This window comes from Hipposideros armiger, unplaced genomic scaffold (genome assembly GCF_001890085.2).
Source record: "Hipposideros armiger isolate ML-2016 unplaced genomic scaffold, ASM189008v1 scaffold_14, whole genome shotgun sequence".
Classification (NCBI taxonomy): domain Eukaryota; kingdom Metazoa; phylum Chordata; class Mammalia; order Chiroptera; family Hipposideridae; genus Hipposideros; species Hipposideros armiger.
In genome coordinates this window covers 1,820,329-1,840,791 of record NW_017731364.1, presented here as the reverse complement: position 1 = coordinate 1,840,791, position 20,463 = coordinate 1,820,329, and the positions used below count along the sequence as shown (strand labels likewise).

Sequence of the window (20,463 nt, the reverse complement as noted above, 5' to 3'; positions counted from 1 at the left end):
CTAAGATGGTGAACAACAGCTGGACCTGGAGCTGGGTGGCCGTGAGTCGCCGGCGACAGCGTAGGCTGCAGCCCCTGCTACAGTGGGCTGCCAGAAGCTACCGTGTGTGTGGCCGGCAGCCAGCGTGAGCGGCCAGCAGCCGGCATGAGCTACCAAGGGCTGCTGTGAGCGGCCGTCCAGTGGCTGGCGACTGATCTGCCTCACCCGGGAAGAGCGCAATGATAATACCAACATGGGCCAGTGAAGCAACATCATCCACAACTAGACTGAAGAACAAAAGGACAGCAACTTGTCTGTTCCCCTCCCCCAATTCCCCGATAAAATCTTAGAAAAAAAAAGTTAATGGCTAAAATACTTAATCCCATTAAACAAAGGATCATTTCAATGTCTACTGGAATTTGCATTTATCTGGAAGGATCAGCAAACTAGTAATAGTTTTACCTGTGCTGAAGGTCCTATTTGCGCCAAATGGCTTTTAACTTAGAGATGTCTGGTGTTCTCATTAGAGACTGTTAATCCAATAAAAGTTATTTTTATATCTTGATCTTGGAAAAATACTTATCTCAGGCTGAGCTGATTGTCTTAAAGGAAGTTACACCAGCTGATAATGGCAATTAGAATAAAAAGGCAGTCAAGACGATAGTACAGGATGAATAAAATTGTGGATACTCCTACAATCTATACGTAAGAGTGAATGTTACTTTATTTTACTAATCCTTTAAAGTAAAAATTCTGATTTCCTGCTGTGATGAAATAACAAATATTTGCTGCGTTAGTACTAAGTCTCACCATTTGTTTCTAGGGAAGTATGACAACCAAATTATACTTTTTCTACAGTGGTAAATATTTTTTAAAAATTATCATCTTTCATCATAAGGTTAAGAAAAATTCAACATAAAAGATCACACTCTTTGATTTATATGAAAGGTAAAATAATTACAAATCCACAGGATATTCTAAACCAAATCAACAAAATGTGTATTAATGTCCAGGTTCAGTTAAGAATCTCAAAAGGTAAAATACAGAACTTAATGGCTGAAATAACAAACCCACTTATTATTAATGCCAAATGTGCCAGAGAGAGGTGAATTGCCACACTAATTTTCATCAACAAAAAGGGGTCAAAAGGTGACCCTGGCTGAGAAGATTAACTGATTAAAAAAAGATAGGAAATAGGAAATGTAGTATGTTCTCATATAGTGGAAAGTTGGAAGGGAGGAGAGATGTTAGTGGTATAGTCTAGTCACCATTCCAAGACTCAAATATGTCTGAAAACCATGACATCAATCCAATATAATGGACTGAAATAAAAATATGAGGCTTTCAGCCCTTAAGAGAAGGAATAGCTCCTTGGTTGAAATACAGATTGGAAGATAATTTTATACAGTATTTACCAAAATTAAAAATGCATGTATCCTTTGAGCAATTCCACTTCTAGTAATTCATGCTATAAATTATCAGTGTATGTATGCAGACACATGTACATGAATATTCACTGAACACTGTTTGCAATGGCAAAAATAGATAAACAACCTAAATAAATGTCCATGATTAAGAGATGAATAAAATAAATTATGGTATCCATAAATGGGGTGCTATACAGGTTTTTAAAAAGAATGAATTTGAAAATGTCCATAATAAAAAGTAAAAAATAAATAAAAATAAAGACCTATATGTGGTGATATAGAATTACCAAGATAGTTTTAAGTAATAACAAGATGCAAAAATGGTACCCTACCATTTATATAAACCAAAGTAGGGAGGAATGTGTGTACACACGTACACACACACACACACACACACTTCTATATGCAAAGAATATTTCTTAAAAGAGTTCAAGAATCTGTAACAGGAGTATCCTTTGGGAAGAACTGATATACCAAGGGTTAGGTAGAGGAGTCTTACAATGTATACTTTTATGTAAAAATGTTTTAAATTCAAAATAACAATGAATTAACATGTACAAAAATGGGAAACATGCATCCTATAATATAGTAGAATAACATTCTTAAGAGGGAGTGGAAGAAAAATTCAGAACATTGAATTTTAACCCTAGCTCTGCCACTAAGCAATTTTGTGACCAAGAGCAAGTTGGTTCACTTAGCTGTGCCTCAGTTGTATCACCCATAAAATAAGAAATAAAGGCATTTATTAAATAATCTTAAAATACTACTTCTTTAAAAAAATCTTTATCTTAGTTTTCTCAGCTGGTTTCTAATAGGAACTTGGACTTGTCCTCATTATGGAAATTATGTTCCTATATTCATTATCTAGTAACTGATTAGTAGACAAGAGGTAGTAGCTTTTAAATCTTAGTCATCTCTATTGCTCAATGGAGTATGGCAAAGAACATCAATCTTTTTCCATATACGAACAATTTATGCTTAAAATAAAACGTTTGATAGCAAGCATTTCTACCTCTCAAACCACATTTCCTATTCTATAAAAGTATAGCATAAATTTAAAATGTGTTTTATTTTCTTCATGAAACCAGTAATTTTTATTAGGCATATTTGTGTCAAATGCTAGGTTATGCATTTTTTCATATGGTATCTCCAATCCTCCCAACAATCTTACAAGGTAGGTAGTATCATGCTTATTTTACAGATGAGAAACTGATATGTAGAGAACTTAAAGTGCCTTGCCCAAGGTCATGGAATTAACTACTTGTGTAGAGCCAGATTCTAATCCAGGCTAGTTGATTCTGAAACCAGTACTCTGACCACATCATGATGCTTGCACTTGGTGTTTGTACAGAGATTTAAAGTGGCATAATATGTTAATAAAAACACAATGATTGTTCCTAAGCTTTATTCCTTCTGTGATTGGTCTCCACTGTTTTCTCTCCACGCACCCAAGGGTTTGCAACTGGGAGTGCAGACTATCAAAACGTTCATGCTCTTGGATGCATCTTGGGGTTTCTTCTGTCCTTTAAGAGACACGTGGGTATATATAGGTAGAATACCCAGTATGGGTTAAGATCTGGAGAATACTTGGTATGGGTAAACATTAAAGAATTACTGGCTGATGTGAGGACTCTAACCTAACTGTTCAGTGGTGGGATCAGACTGTTATCACTCTAATCTGGAGTTAATCTTTGCATTGCTAATTGTAAGACAACCAGATATGCTGTGTCTCCTAATGTGACGCATTACCGAAGATGAACTCCAGTCAAAAATATTTAACTGGTCTCCACTAAGCTGAAGCTTGCAGAGCCAACTTACAGTTTCCAGGAAACATAGCTCAGTGACACCATAAGGAAGCAACCAGGCTAATACAGAAGGTGTAATATTTTTTTTCCGGACAACTTTACCATCAACAAGTCAGAACCATGAAAAAGAAATTGTTCTGGAATAAAAAAGCCTTCATGGAAATAACCAGATGCAATGAGTGATCCTGGGTTGGATCAAGGTTCTTTAGGAGAAATTTGAATATGGATTGGGTATTAGATAATAAAGAATTATTACTAACTTTACATGTGATGTTATTTTGCCTATGTTATTTTTTTAAAGGTGCATCCACAAGTAAAAAAAAAATACACACACACACACATATAAAATTTTAACATTGGTTGAATGAATGAATGAATGAATGAAAGAGAAAAGTCTGGGCTGGAGATATAGGTTTGACAGTCAATAGCATGCATGGTAATTAAAACAATGAGAATAGATGAGATCACCTAGGAAAGTATACAAGGCAAGACAAAGAGATGTGGACCAAAGGGACTATCAACATTTCCAAGACTAGATATAGAACCATCAAACTTTCTGAAAAAGAGCAGCTGGAGAAGTAAGAGTACCACGAGGAAAATGGTACTACACAAGCTCAAGGAGAGTTTCAAGAGGGATTAAAGCAATTAATAATGTGAAATCCTAACGAGAGATCAAGCTGGATAAAGACTGAAAAGAGATGTCTAACAAATAATAAATAGAAGGTCAGTGATGACCTGATTGAGAGGAGTTTCAGTAGAGTGACTGGAGCAGAAGTCAGAGGAGTGAACTGCAGTTGAAGAAGTGGAGACATCACTCCTTTTTCAAAGAAGTTTGAAGTTTTTCAGAAAGATGAGAACCTGTACAAATAATACACATTGTTCAGATAATGAAATTCCTAGTGACTGGTACTAACATGCAGTAATAAATAAGTGAAAGACAGAATATAAGGGGCAGAAGTTGATGGCAGAGTTGTAAAATAAAGGATTCCTCTTTACATGCCTCACATAATGCCTACATAAAATAAATATCTGCAATTACATCTCTAATAGTCTGCAAATTCAATATAACTAGTTTGATTTTTTTCTACTTGCCTCCTAAAAAGGTGATATATGGTAATCTTAGATGTGTTTCACTGTATAGAATGGATTGGCTCCCTTAAAAATTAGATGTAAAATAAATTTTTGTAAAGCAAATAAATAATTAAGTGAGCCAGGAATATTTATTATCTAACCTAATCACCCTTAGGCTACAATCTGATTTCATTCAGGTCATATCTTTATAAATAATATTAATAATAAACTGCTTATGTTGATTTTACAACATATATCCCTTGGTCCCTATTCTAACCCTATGAGTTATGCAAGATAGGTATTATTAGCCCTGTTTGACCCCAAAACATTCTTGGGCTACAAGGGGACTCTGTTTGGAAAAAATGCATGATTTTCCCTTTGAAGAGATACTGTATATCCAGAAAAGTTCTGGAATAGTTCCAAAGCTGTTTAGCTTCCTTAATACATTTAAGAACCTTGGTCACTCCACATTCTTAAGCTCAGCCTGAGTCTCTTAACAGTCCTTAAAAGAGAAAAGGAACTTAAAAAAAAAATCAGTATATTTATAGAATAAAATTATTTGTTTTTGTCTTTTGTTAAAAGAATAAGAGTAAAATATTTTATATTTCTTTCCCAGAAAACAACTTTTTTGAAACTAAAATTCAGCTGATTTTTTTCATTTTGTTGAGCTATAATCGACGTTAAGTAGCTGACTTTGAAAAAAAAAATGTACTCTAACCCTAATACAAAAAGACATTACATTAATTTTTTTTTTGTAAAAATAGTTACCATTGTATCTAATTTATAAAAAGTTCAGACTGTCAAGTACTGGGAGTTTTCTTAAATTGGATCATACCTACACTATACTATGTAAATAATTAATAAGAAATAGCTAATATTGGGTTGTTGGAAAAGTCATGACGTATTTTTTCAGTTTTTCGTTGCAAAAATGCGTCATTACTTTTCCGACAACCTAATAATTTTAAAGCACTTTCTATGCATTTAAACATTTTCTATGATGAGTATCAAAAGGATTACTGCATTTAATAGTTTCAATGACAAAACCTATAAAGTAAGCATCATTTATCATTCTCATTTTACATATGAAAGAACAGATTACGTCTTGCTATATCCAAAGTCATAGATTTTAGTCATGTCATCTTACAATATGCTCAATTTTAATCATGCTCGAAACAATATTTATCAAGATCAAAGTTAAAAATGTGGTTTGAGAACTATACTAAATTCACAGGAAAAGTGGAGATAGTATTATAAAATAAAAATAAACACTAGTTATACAACAATGTGAATATATTTAACACTCTTGAATGGTAACTTAAATATGGTTAAGGTAGTAATTTTTATGTGTTTTTTGTCACAAAAAAACATACTGCCCTTAGCTTTATTAGAAAAGTATTATTATAAAAAAATTCTTTAGTATTTCTCACAATAGCCATTTCTCACTTATTCACAGTGAAGGACAGTCATTGCTTGGTATCCACAGGAGATGGGTTCTAGGATGCCCGCGGATACCAAATCGTGGATGCTCAGGTCCTTTATATAAAATGAGGTAGTATTTGCATGTAACCTGTATTTGCCTACACATCACTTCATTCACTTGGATTCAGTGTAGCGCTTGGTGTGGTAAATTCAAGTTTTGCCTTTTGGAACTTTCTGAGATTTCGTGCCCTCTTGTCCCCCAAATATTTTCAATCTGAGGTTGGATTTCGCACCCACAGATATGGAGGGCTGACTGTATGTTTAATAGTATTCCTTCTATTAGTAAGGCATGGAGTTATATTTCTATAGTCTGAGTTAAAAATCTACAGGTGTTTCACAGAAGTAACCCCTTGTAAGATACAAACATAGCACAATACTTAATTGCATCCCTGCCCTTTAACATTAATTTTCCAAATTCTGTATAATGATGTAATTTTTTTTAAGAAGAAAAAAAATTAAAAATTGAGATTGACATTAAATATAATAACTGTGGCAATGAGAAAAAAAGCTGAGGCTTGGGTTTTACATCTGAGAATCCACTTAATGTATACCAGCTTGCTTACTTCACTTCTGTATTTCATGTTGTCTGTTAGGAAAAAGGTTAGCCTGTGAATGTGCAAATTATTTTTTTATAAGTAGAGGTAGTCCAAAAGTGGCTGCTAAAGTGTTTAGCTACTTTATATACAAAGACCTTCTGGAAAGAAAAGTGGAATATTTTGGGACCCTACAAAGGTTACAAGAAATTACTAGAAATGTGTTGAGACATGCACAGTTACAAATACCCTTTGCAACACCCTCTGATAGCTCAGAACAACAATAACAAAAAAAGCTATCGTTGAATCTAGTCTTCAATGGGAGACATTCTAATGATTTACATAATCCAAATATTTATATAAATCCACATGTAAACAACACATATGAATAACTATACTGAGATTACATTCAACAGGGTTAAATTAAAAACAAAAACTTTTGTTAATTATATTGTAGATAATTTGTAAACAGTCTTCTCACCTTCGTGGCCTAGTCCTTGGGGACATCATCTCATTCCCAAGTATGTGGTACCGTCTTGCTTCATGCAACAATTGATAACACTCAGGAGAATTCTGGATCAATTGGTCCAACTCAACTGTTTGAACAAAGTAGTTGGGATGCAACAGAGGAAGTCTCACATGTGTCAGGAGCTCATGTAATAGTGGTCTTCTCAGATCAACAGCACGATAGACCCAACGCATGACAGCTTCAAAAACCATCTCCTCTTTACCAATAACAAGTTCATCACTACAAATATAATCGATAAGTTCATCTTTGTCAAGCTCAAGAAATTCTTCATGCTGAGACACATCCTCAAAAGTCTGTAATGCAAAATTCTTGCATTTTGTGAAGAGTGTTTTGAGTGAATGGGTATCAGCAAAGCGCTGGATTCCTAAGCAATTACAAGGATCAAGTTGCTCCTCCAAGAACTTGGCGCATGCATCGCGGAGAACACTGATCTGAAAGAGGCTTGATGTTTCAAAGAGATACTGTACGTTCTCTGTTGTGATCTTCACCTTTCCAGTATACACATACTGCAGAAAACATTCCATAGCTTCAGCTAAAATACCGTTGATTTCAACCAACATTTCTCGGCTTTCCCTGTGATCGTTACAAAACATAGCTCTGAAATAGCTACTACAGGCTGAGAGGACAGCTCTATGGCAAGGAAATTCTTTTCCTTCCACACAAATGATAACATCTGTGAACAAGCGGCTATCTCGGAATTCATTAAATATCTGGAGTATGTTTTCAGCATGGGACGATCCTGAGGAGAAGTCGAAAAACTCGTGGCCTGTCAGAGATTTTGGGTCCATCTCAAAAACTTTACGCTTAATTGCTGGGGAATCACGCACCCCGAGATCCTCTCTGTTTAGTCTTCGTCCCAATATTAGGACCATTGTTACATCAGTTGACTAAATAATTGCTGAGAAATGACTGCTAGGGATCTTCTTTATGTGGCTAAAAATTAAAAAAAAAGTGAAAACATTTCAATATGTAAAAAATTCAGTATTTTATTTTGATGTTAACACTATAACAAAATCACACCATTAATATATTTCATATAGGGTATACAGCACCATTTCATTTTAATAAAAATTGCATTTGCACAATGAGTAATAATTGTGGCGTAATTTGCATAGGACTCCTTATGCTCCCCTTCCCTCAGCTGAAAGAAAACTATGTAGTTTGTGAATTACTAATAACCTTGTCTCCAGTTTTGCATAGCAGGGTTTCATCTACTGACTGTAGAGTTAAGTCAGAATACTGTAAGACACAGAATCTGACTACAGTCAGAATCCTAATATAAGTGTTTCTCCCCCCAAAACAGGATGCCATCCTACATTCATAAGCCACAAATAAAATTGAAACTAGAGTCAACAATCTTAATTTAAGACTGTTTTGCATACCCTATCACACAATAAATTTTTTAAGTTCCTATGTGACATATGGGCAAGAAAATATGAAATATCAAAATCAAGAAGTAACTCATTCTATTATATATTCTTTTTCATATTCTTATTTATTCTTATCTTTGTCCTCCTTTTTCAATCACCCTAATGACCCATATTTCCTAGTTCCAATATTCACTAGATACTTCCAACTTTCATCAATTCCCTCATTGAATTTACTTAATTCTGTCACTTCCATTACTGTCATTATCAAGAAATACCTATTGTGTGTCAGTTATTGTCAAGACACTGTGCTAGGCCTATGGTTTAGAGATGTAAGGTACTGCTGTTGAGGGTACACACACACACACACACACACACACACATCATACATACATATATATTTGAGACAAAGCATATTCACAAAAAGATAAAATAACAATATAAGGCAACATAGACAACATTGGTATGGATAGTACAGTTCCCACTTAAGCTTCTATTAAATGTTTTCTTGCTTGTTCATATAAATTGGCACTTACTTTTCCTGAAGTCTAGGTGATAGGATTTTCCGTGAGCAGATGTACACCAGGCTATTCTAATTGTTTAGGGAAAAGTACCTGGCTGTAACAACATCTTAGGACACCTAAATGCTTGCATTCTGTACATAATCTTTTTCTCTTCCATTCCTCTCTCCATCCCCCATTTTGCAGGTAAAGTAAAAAAAAAAAAAAAAAATTCAAGCATTTTAACAAATGTAATAAAGACATGTAACACAAATGCTATTTTTATCTGGGGTCACTAGGTGAGGATTCAGAGGCAGTATGTTCATAGGGAAATCCCTGCTGAGGGCATGTGGACTGTGATTTTAAAAATCCTAAAATGACTGAAGAACGGTCATTTTGGTCCCCTCTAAGAATCCTGGCAAAAACTGAGGAAGTTCTTGGAAATCTACCATGTAAGACTTTAAGAGTTATTAAGAGCCAAATCTGTGTAATAATTTTGTATCTACTATTATAGTCTGACAAAACCTGGGGAGGCTCTATTTCCTTATATGCACTAAAAAACAACACAGACCACCACTAATTGTTTTTTTGGACTGCTTACCATGTGTCTGGCACTTTTTAAATTCTTCATATGGATTATTTAATTTAATCCTCATAATACCCTATGAGATTGTTGTTATAATTAACAAAAAAGCTGGTTTTACAACCTTAGGACTTCATATACAAGATTAAGACCGACTTTTCTAAATAGGCAGGAACTATTTACAAAGTAAGACTGATAGGAATAAACTTTCCCCTCACTTCTAAGTTAAGAAAAACAAACAAACATCAGAAAGTTCCAAGTATACTAATACATATACGCAATTTATTTTCTGAATGTGTAACAAAGGTTTGTAATGTAATGAAACAGTTATGGCAAAAAAAGCTCATGTAGGAGGCCTATTTAAATGAACACATACACAAGTAAAAAATAAACCCAAGAGAATGTCTATGAATGGCTGATTTTTGGAACAATGTTGACAAACTAACTACCAGATATTCAGTCAGTAAAATTAGTTTCTTTTAAATTTGAGGGAATATTTGTCTACACATGTTATGGTCCAAGTAAGCTAGATTTTGAACTGTAATATAATTATACTTTGGAAGTTTTAAGTGACAGATTTGCCTGACAACAAATAAAAACTTCATTTTGTTAATTTTATACCTAAATGAATAAAATTACCTCTGAATTTAAAATATTTTTTTAGTTTTAAACTGTATTAACATTAACCATAAATAAATAAATAAAGAGGTGTTTCTTCCCATGCTTTTTAAGATTTTCCTGATTACTTAGAGAGTTCATGTTTGCCTCATTGTAAGTCATCTAGCTTCTTGGGTTATACTGATAATGCAAGTATGTGCACGTCCACAGGCACATGCACATATATATGGGTTAAAATTTAAAAATTCATTTATAACACATATAATCATTTCTGAATTCCAAGCTCCCATACATGGGCAGTAGCATTTATATCAAATATGTTTATTTTTTATTTATTGTGAAATACACATTTCTAGAAGTAGTTTCAGCTGTACAACACAGTGCAATAGTTATACTTTTTACCCCTCGAGGTGACAACCCCCCGCCCCCAATCCACCGCCCCACTCCTGCCCCCCAATATCATACATACCTATTACAATTCCCTTGACTCCACTCCCACACTATACTCCACGTCCCATGACTAGAATATATATATATATATGTATATATACATATATATATACATATATATATATATATATATTCACTTATAGTTGACATACAATATTATACAACATCAGCTTCAGGTGTACAGTGCAGTGATCAAGCCTCTACCCCATCCATGATGCGGTCTCTCTAGCAAGATATGTGACCATCTGTCACCCTACAAAATATTTACAACATTATCAAATATGCTTTTAATCTGAAGTTATCTCGGTAACAGTTCAAAACACAGAAACCTATCCTCTCTAGAAAAAAATCACTGCTGAGCCTGAATGTCAACTTTTTTGTTGTTGAAACTGCAAAAAGTTCAAAACATGTAATATCATAAGTGATAAACATTCAATTATGATAAACATAAATAGATTGGTGATATAGAATATAACTCATATTTTAATCTTAATGCTTTACTAATCTAAATTCAAATTATGGTTGAATTAGATATCTCAGGTTCCTTAATCAAGAACTTAATCTTCAAATTAGCTTATTTAATTAAAATTCTTATTGCATTTCAGGTTTATAAAAAATTCACACTAACTAATGTTTTTCACTAATGATAGAATTACTGGCGCTAACAACAAAAATCTTAAGCCTTCTGCTTCCATACATTTTTCTTTTCTCAATGTTTAAGTGAAAATGTGTTCAGAATGCAAAACAGGTAACATGCTGCAAGAACTAAAAATTTCCCTAAAAGGGACAAGTAAGAAAACAAAAAGTTACTCTTTTCTGTATCTAGTAATCTTACTGTATTAGGTATTTGTTAGCTGGTATCTTACTGTATCTGATAAATTGGGAATAGCATATTGAATAAGTGTTAATATGAGGCTGATTAAAACTTTTTTTGAGTTAAGGATCTGTCTTTTTATGCTATTTTCTGCCCTTTATTCTCATAGCTGGTTCTTTAATTATTGACCAACAAGAGGTCTTCCACTGGTTTTATACTAAAACGTAAAACTAAAATCCTAGATTAGAGCAGCTATAAAATCACCTGCTATTACCAAGTATTCAACAGCAACAAGATACTCGTATTTATTTATTGCTTTATTTGTAAGACAGACTATCTCTTAGATCTGGGCTGTTTCCTTCCAAGCAGCTTTGGCCTGGCTTTTTGGACATCACTTACTTTCTCTGGACTTTCTGAAAACTCTCCCATTAACCAGTCTCCACAACAGCACAAAATACAAATTCTTCCTGTTGATTCCAGGGTAAGTGATTTGCACAGGAGGGTCTAAGAAATATGAGATGCATTTCAAAGTTTATCTTTTGGGCTTCCAGATGTAATTCACTTACCTTTGTTTTCCCATTTTACACAAGTAAAGTGTTTTAACTAGTAATGGAAAAAACAAGCAACTAAATAGGCATCTCTGGACAAAACAAGAGGAAAATGATTGTTCAAAGGAAATATAATTACTGAAAGCTGTATCTGTAAAGTTTGTGGATGAAAGGATGATCAGACTGCCTTGTCAATGACTGACTGATAAAAGTCACATGATTTGTCTAGAAAAGCTAATATCTCTTTTTCGCTCTTATTTCTTCCAGAGCTTTATTTCTAAAGCTACAGAGTTATTTGATAGGAAGACTTTTCTTAACCGAAAGATTCTTCTGGTTAAGGATACTCTAAGGTTTATTTCCAATTGCAGAACTCATAAATGTTGTAGGCCTTGTTTCTGGTTGCTAAGTGGATTTAAAATTATGTTTTTGGCTTATGTTCCAGAAAAATGAGTGGTGATAACTTATTTTAGTGTCTCTAAGACTGGGGAAAAATGTAAAGGAGGGACTAAGGATATCATGGAGTACAAAGGAGAGGGTTATTTGGTAGCGGAAATGACTGTGACACTGCCTTCCTTTATGATCTTAAGGTTAGAATTGTCCCTGTGACTCTGACTGGCCTAAGTGAACCCTGGTTAAAGAAAGGAAAGTGGTTTAGATTCTCTAATAAAAATGTTTCGATACTTTATAAATATTAAATACCTTTTCAGCATTTGCTTGATCAAAGCCTCAGTCAAAATATTTGTGTTGTCTTAATTTTCACACCTAAAATAAATGGAGAACAGCAACATATAAATCAGATACAAATCACTTCATGCAGAGTTGGCATTATTTACTAAGACGATGAAGAAAAGCTTTTAGTAGATTTCAGTTTCTGACTGGAAGTTTACTTTTGCATCAAAAAATCATTACTGAATAATAATTCCTTAGAGCAAATTAATAATTTTATGCTACTTTACATATAAATTAGTTTATCAACTTTACTTAATAATTTTACCCTGCAGTAAAGTTTCTTGAGTGAAAGATGAGTAAACAAATAAATATTCATGTCAACAGCAAACTAATGGTGGCACTGAGATGAGAAAATATATGTCCTGTGATAATTGTACATTGGGATATTTGAAGAGTGGTAATTAACATTTCATCTGAGTTTGGAGCCATTAAATAATTCTGAGTTGGTCTATCAATATTACCAACAGCAAATAGTTTAGTGATTATGTATTATATACCTATGGAATCAATTTCAGAAAATCTGAAGTATTCTGGGTAATTCACGGAAAAATTTTTCATTTTTAAACCATAGTTATCTAGATTATCCATATAAAATCTCTAAGCTTATCAAGTAATTTTTTAACCTTTTAATATATGAATGCATTTCTTCTGCTTTGTTGAACTTTATATACATTTAGTACCTGTAGAAACCAATTAATTCAGCACAATTCCCCCATTTTTTTTGGTGGCTGAGATGGAAAGGAATACTTAAGAGAAAAATACCAGCACCTTGAACTGTGCACAGAATAGCAATAGTATTTAAACACAAGCAGTTCTGGTTTCTGGTCCAGATATCTATAAATAGCACTCATAAATTCTTAACAAGTTAGGTGAATTCAAAAGTTGATGGTGAAGACCAAGCTATGGACTATGATGTTTCCTACAGATACACACAAACACACATCTATTCCCTGATTATTATGATTGAAAGATGAATATTATTTTGCATGTCTCTTGACTTGTAGAAGCAAGCCTAACTTGTATGTACCCTTGGTAAAGAATATTTCCATTTGGTCGAATAAGGGATTGTTAGTCCTATCTAAGTGCTTCTTCCCAATGGATAAGATCCTGAACCAACACAGAGATTCAGGTCAATTGAAGAAACACTTATAGAGAACTTACTCTGTCTGGCATTAAGGTCGTAAACATTGGATTCAGATCCAATTTCAGATTCTGTGGGATTGGCTAAGATTCGAACCAAGTAAGAACTCCAAGATTGATATTAAAATAGATTCAAATTCTCAATGTTGCCCTAGCAGAAGACACAGGTACAAGTTGGAATAGATTCTCTCATGATTAATCTGGTCTAGAATTATATGTTAAGGAATATAAGAGCAAGGCAATTCACCTGGACATTTTCTGCAGGGCTTTCAGGTACTACTTACAAGCCTAATAGGTAGTAAGGACAAGGGACAGAGGAGGTCAGCATACGAAGTCCAAATGAGATACATAATTTCAGAATTGATCTAGAGTGTAGCTGTACTGCAACCGAGCTTATTTTTCCTTCATAATGCAGGAATTCTATACAAAGAAAGAATTGACTATCAGCCTTAAAGATAGTATAGATTAATGAAGGGCTTATAAAGACTAATACATACCAGAAAGCAAAGGGAATCAACATTTTGACTAACATGGTCCCTACAACCTGCAGTAGTGAGTGCCACATGCTGTGCTCTGCACTACTTGATTTTCTCAAATTTAACCTTGAGTGAAGAATAACATAGCAGAGACAACAAAAAGACTAATAGCCAAGAGGAGGTTTATCTTTGAGGATACATATTAACTCAATAGAAAGAAAGCCAGAAAACAACTGCAACATAGTAAATCCATTATTTTAAAGTAACTAAAAAATTATATTTAACATGGTACTACATAAAACCAAGCAGTTTTTATAAATTTCAGATATTTTCACCCTATTTTCTCAATAGCTAATTTATTTATTTGAACCTTTCTATTCAATGACCACTTTTTTAAAATTACAAATTTACACATTTAAATTTTCAATTTAAAGCTTTACTCTTGGAGCAGTGATTCCTGAACCAAGTCTTACAAATGTAATATTTAAAATCTAGTCTTCAAGCTGCTATTTTCAACATTTCTAATTTCTTAATGGAACCACCAAGAACGTATTTACCCACTTAAGGTATGAGAAGCCAATTAAAACCTTAAATTTATTTGTCTAGAATTATAGCAACTAGTGATTATCCTTTCTTTACTAGAACCTCAAATGGCCAATACATTATGACTTTGATTAATGACAGAAACAGAAATAAGAAGTATCTGAAGATAAAAATTTAGGAGTGCTTAAATGTCCGACTAAACCATATGGTTCTAGAACTAAAAAAGAATACTATCTTTTCCCAAATCACAGAACAAAAAATATTGAATTTGTCCATTCAGTGTTTCTTTACCTGTCTTAAAACTTTTGGCTACTAATATTTCCCAGCCCCCAAAGAAAACAAAATTGTTAATCAGATATCACACCAGGTATTAATCTGTCCTATTGGGTCTACTCATGCTTCTCACCAGGCCTGACACATAAACAATGTCATTGGTTTTTATCCTGCTAACATGTTTCTTTTAGGTATTTAATGCATCATTTTATTTTAAAATCGAAAAGACCTATAAATATATTATAGTTATGCTTTCTGTTAGCAAAATTGTTTTTGACTCTCTTATTAGAATGAATTAAATCTGCAAGATCACACCATCCAGTGCTGTGCCACTTGAACAAGTTTGAGATCCAGTATTTTAGATGTTTTCTCCATGTATAAAAAGCGCTTTGTAAGTCAAGTGATTTTTATTTACCTTAATGGTGACACAAATTATTTACAAAAATAATTTTTAGAAGCCATTGAGTAAAGCCTAATTATATTTAAATACCAATTTAGTTGGCTTTAAAATGTGCCAAATGCTGAAAAATTGTAGCCCTTAGGTGATGAATTTAGGCCGAGTGACAAACTTCAATTAAAAAATGTAGGGGGCCGGCCGAGTGGCGCATTGGCTAGGAACTGGCTTAGGACACCATAGGGCCCCGGTTTGGATCCCACATATGAGAGCCAGTGACACTGCCCTCTGCAGCTAAGATGCTGAGCAGCAGCTCGACCTGGAGCTGGGCTGTCGTGAGTCGCCGGCGAAGGTGCAGGCTGCAGCCCCTGTGGCAGTGGGTTGCCATGGGCTACCTTGTGTGGCCAGCAGCCGCTGTAAGTGGCCATCCAGAAGCTGGCGACTGATCTGCCTCGCCCGGGAAGAGCGCAATGATGGTGCCAACTTGGGCCAGTGAAGCAACGTCCTCCACAACTAGACTGAAGAACAAAACGACAGCAACTTGTCTGTTCCCATCCCCCCAACTCCCCAATAAAAATCTTAAAAAAAAAAAAAATTTAGTTTAGCTATCCTGTTTTTAATAGAATAAGGTTCTAAAATATCAATGTTGTCAAGTGGCCACGTATTCTTCGTTTCAGTCACAAAAGAAATCGAATCATACAAAATGTATTTTTCATATACTGTACTTGAGAATATTTTCTATACATTTTTCATTATACAGTCCATACCTAAATATTTATTGAAAAAGAATGTCCCAAATTTCTAGATAAATGGATACACAAAAATAACTGCAGTCACTTACTTAATAAACAGTACTTATTTTTCACAAGCTTGACTTTGGGTTTTAATGAAATGGCAAAAACAACGAAGTTAAAACAAAGTTTTTTTTTAAAAAAAGCATTAATATTTTATTTTAGCCTGAACTCGGACAAAAGCCAGGAAAGTTTAAATTAAAGCTGATAGTCAGCTCTAACTCAGAATACTATTTCTTCCTCCTGTTTAGAGACTAAGTCACAGGCTTTGTCTGGATAAACAGGCTTTTGAGTGATGGTTTTTTTTTTTGTTTTTTTTAAAGAAGGTTAGAGGTTTGCATTTTGTACTTCTTTAGATATGTTAAAACCCCTGATGCACAAATGACCAGGCAGTTTGGGATCACAGAAGCTGCTCCTTCTAGTGTAGTCATCACCACTTCAATTTAAAAAATATATTAAAATGCATAACCAATGAGAACTGTTCATATTCAATTCCTGTTTCACCCAGGGGACTCAATCTATCTCCCACAGAAATTCATTAAGTTTTGGGTGAATTCCTCCAGATTTACAGGAAAAGAAAATCTGACAAAACTCAAGTACCCAATTTCCATGATCTTCTCATAAGGAAAACCGCATCTTCAACACACTATGGCTTAAATGATCCCGTACATTTAATTATTAGTCGTCTTAATTTATAATTTTAAAACAAGACATCTGCAATTCACTCACAAATTTTGAATCACCACAAGGATTATTAATACAAGGAAAACAGCTCAGCTAAACCGGGATGTAGAATCTTTTACTTTTAGGAGAATATCCTGAGGCCTTCCGTTTTTAGAAGACTAATTTTACATCTTAGTAGAAAAACAGGCAGATTTTAAATCTATTTTACGTACTTAATAAAAATCAATCTCAGTCGGTGGACCTAAACAGTCTGTAGCTGCAAATACTAACAGGTGATTTTTAAAAGCTGCTCGAAGAGCAAGTGATTAATCGTTAAAACCCACCAAAGCTAATTGTAGTCACTGCCTCAGGGGTGAGACTAGGGCACCCTAAAATGTGGCGTTCTAGACCTTAGTTATTTAAACTTTGTTTACAGAAACCGCAAAAACAAATTCGCAAAAGGACTTCCTTCCCACCATCTCGGCAGGTAAGGCGACATTAATTGGACTAACTTTGGGGTCCTCGCCGGCAGGCCGTGGCTGCCGGCCCCAGGTTGTTCAGAACTGCCCCGGCGCTGAAAGCAGCAGCGTGCCGGCGAGCAGACTCCGCCTGGCGCCCGTCTTCCGCGCGGGAGCGCGCGCCGCCGTCTCGCTCCGGCCGCAGCTGCACCAGGCGAGAGCGCGCGCTCCCGCGCGTCCTCCAGATCACCTTCAAGGGGGCGGGGAAGAACGGCTTGGGCAGGACTACCTAGCGACAAGACAGCCGCCCAATAAAAACTCGGAACTCGCCCCGTGGTCCCCGCCCTCGAAGAGCCGCAGGCCCCCAGTCCTGGCCGCGTTAACAGTCTTCGCCTCCAGCGCCCAGAACTTGAGGGCGGGGACATTAGGAATCCAATTAAAAAACCGAGTCCTGGAGTGGTGGGAAGGTGGGAAGGTTAGGCGGGGACTCCGCCGGCGGAACGCCCGCTCCTCCGCCCGCCCGGGTTCCCCGGGGACAGTCGCTCCAGGGCCGGGTTCACGGCGCAGGCCCCGCCGCGATCCGTGGTAAACAAAGGCTCGCGGGAGGGGGGCGGGGGTAACGGTCAGGTGACAGTGCCGAGCACATTTCGCAACCGCTTTAATGGGGTTTCTCTGGCCCGTATCCTCAGGACCCACCGTGACCCCGTCAGTCTTGCCCGACAGACAACGGTCGCCCCCACCAAAAGGGAAGGCTTGATTTGAGGCCTTCGCATTCTGTGCTTGCTTCGACTAAAAAATGAGCAGCGCCCCTTTCGAAGCCCCACGGCAACATGCGGGATCCGTCTACCCCAGCCCGGTCAACCAGCTGCCTCCGCGCCCGAGGCGGCGGGGGGACCCGCACCTGCTACCCCCAGCCCTAGATGCCATGCCCCTCCCAACCCGCCCCCCGGCGGGGCGCGTCAGCAGCGCCGCGGTTCCGGGGCGGCAGTGCCAGGAGGCTGGGGTGCCCTGCCTTCAGGACTGTCGTTAAGAGCCAGGACTGAAGACCCCCATGGGGGCTCCGGAGACCCCGCGCTCTAGTCAGAGGCCCTGCAGCCCCAGCCGCAGTCTCTCCTCAAACCCCCTCGTCTGGCTCAGAGAGGCGCGCCGCTGCTGGCTTCCCTCCTGCAGACACCCCCCGTGGTCGTGACCTCGGTCGCCCCTCCGCCCCCGGCTCTGGCGGGTTCCTCGCCTTTCGGCCAGTCCTGGAGCTGTCATCCCTGGGTACCTCTCGGCGAAGGCTGGAAGCGGCCAGCAGCAGTGGCCAGCAGCGGCTGTCCCTGCGGTCCCTTAGCGGTCAGCAGCGGAGCGCTCCCTTCAGCGCCAGCGTCTCCTCGAGCCACCACCAGGCTCTGCAGCAGCTCACAACAAAGGAAACATGTGACCGTCCGGGCCAAAACAGTGAACGTCACCGACTCCTGGCCAATCCTATTGGGCTTCCCCCCGCCCCCGGGCACCTTGGGAGATGTAGTTCCCATTCAGGGGGGCGACCGCGGAGGCCACTTAGTTTTCCCGCTGTGGGGCGATGTCGGGTGCGGAGCGTGACGAGAGGGGCTGATTCAGAAATACTATGTTTTCGATAGGGACAGGTTAAGGAGATGCACCCGTGTTAGGAGCCTAGTGAGAAACCTGAGTCGTATGTTTTTTGCCACGTCCAAGGCAAAAAGCACATCACCAAGAAGTCGCAGAATCTTAGAGTTTGGGACGAGGCTTAGAGATCTTATTAATTTGACCCCTTCTTAGCGAATTGTGAAATCTGAGGGCTTGATAGGTGAAAGGGATTAGAACCTGGTCGCTAGACGGCGCAGGGAAACCGTCTTTCTCTGTAAAACTGTTACTGTCACCTGTATCAAGTCCCAGGTTACCTTTTAGACATGCATGCAAATCATAGCTGTCGCGAATCCCTATTTTCCAAGGCACATAGATTCACCAAAGGACATTATTTTGTCTTTATTTCTGCAAATATTTTTTTCAAGGATGAGTCTATACCGCCTGACTTTCAAACATTTAACTAGTTTTTGGTTTCTAATATCATTTCTTTTCTTTATGAATAGAGTCATGTCTTTATTAAATAAGATATGTGTTGCAATGACCAGAGGTGTATATAATACAGAAGGCCTGTGTGCGGGCCTCTGAAACATGCTTTTAGGCTTCTTTTCTCTCTTAAAAATAAAAATGTCTGCCAGTTTTTGAGTTCCTACTAAGCTCCAGACTCAGTGCTAGGCACTTTACATAGGATTTCTGTCCTCATAATAACTCAGGAAGATAGGCGTTACTCTCCCATTTTACAGGTGAGAAACTAAGCAACAGGTAAGATGAAGAGTTGGCCCCTGGTCACTCAGTTATTAAGTCGTGAAGCTGGAGTGCACACATTGATTTTTTTAAAATAATTTTATTTATATTAGTATAGGAACACAATTGTCTTTCTAAATAGTTCATTTACAAAGTTAAATACTACAAGGCCAGTAGTGCAATAGCAATCCCACCTTTCACCCTTCCCCTTTCCTGATTCTCCAGAAACCACCCCTTTCAAGTGTTTGAATTCTTCTGGTATTTGAACATCTATATTGCTGTGTAGTGTATGGTTATTTCCTTTTAAGGAAATTGTCATCCCTGTCCCCCGTCTTTCCAATATTATAATTTCTGGTTATATAATTATTTAATGTTTATGTTACTAAGACTTCATATTTATTATTAAATGCAGAGTCAAAGAGTTTACAATTTCTTGTATGGATTTTTGTTTTTCCTGGAAAAGGCAGACAACTGAGCACCTGTGGGTCCTCACTGCTTTAATCAAGTCTCTGCTCCCTGGCGGCACATGTAAATTCCTTCCTAATGCACCCTGGGGTCTACCTCTGCAGCCTGAACACAAGCTTCAATGAACTACCCGCCTTTGCCTAGAGGACTCACCAGGCCATTCCCATTCATATCCTGCTCCTCATGCTTCCTATGCCCCCTCCTTCCCTTCAGCCCATTCACTAGGCAGCTCCTGCTCTTCTCTCCAGGAGTCAGTGTGTGGGTCCTCCCTCCTGGAAAACTCTCCTTTCCTCCCCATTTTCCTCTGGATTAGGTATCTCTGCCTTCCCACAGAAACTGGTCCTTACCTCCTTCCCAGCAGTTATCACACTTAACTGTCCATGTTTACTACGTGCCTTTCTCGACTGAGTACTTACTGAGATTCCTGAGGTCAGGGATCTTACCTTATTCATTTTGTATCATATCACACCTAAGTAGGTGTTTAATGTGTATCTGTT

At 37.1% G+C, this 20,463-nt stretch overlaps 1 protein-coding gene across 11 annotated transcripts in view; it reads right to left on the bottom strand.

Moving 5' to 3' along the window:
* Nucleotides 1–19,174, bottom strand: part of KLHL24 (kelch like family member 24) — a 38,238-nt gene extending 19,064 nt beyond the window's left edge. Inside the window, exons 1-6 of one of the 11 annotated variants that reach the window (XM_019668387.1) lie at nt 18,438–19,174; nt 13,820–13,992; nt 12,403–12,465; nt 11,555–11,659; nt 8,727–8,877; nt 6,776–7,756 (exon numbers count right to left, since the gene is read on the bottom strand). In XM_019668387.1, the coding sequence (XP_019523932.1) occupies nt 6,776–7,695 (920 nt within the window). In that variant the 5' untranslated portion in view covers nt 7,696–7,756; nt 8,727–8,877; nt 11,555–11,659; ... (1 more) ...; nt 13,820–13,992; nt 18,438–19,174. Of the gene's footprint in view, nt 1–6,775; nt 7,757–8,726; nt 8,878–11,554; nt 11,660–12,402; nt 12,466–13,819; nt 13,993–15,653; nt 15,676–17,224; nt 17,331–18,437 lie in introns of those variants that run through there. The other 10 variants (XM_019668379.1, XM_019668392.1, XM_019668325.1 and 7 more) reach the window with 10 other exon arrangements.
* Between the last annotated feature and the right edge of the window lie 1,289 nt (nt 19,175–20,463).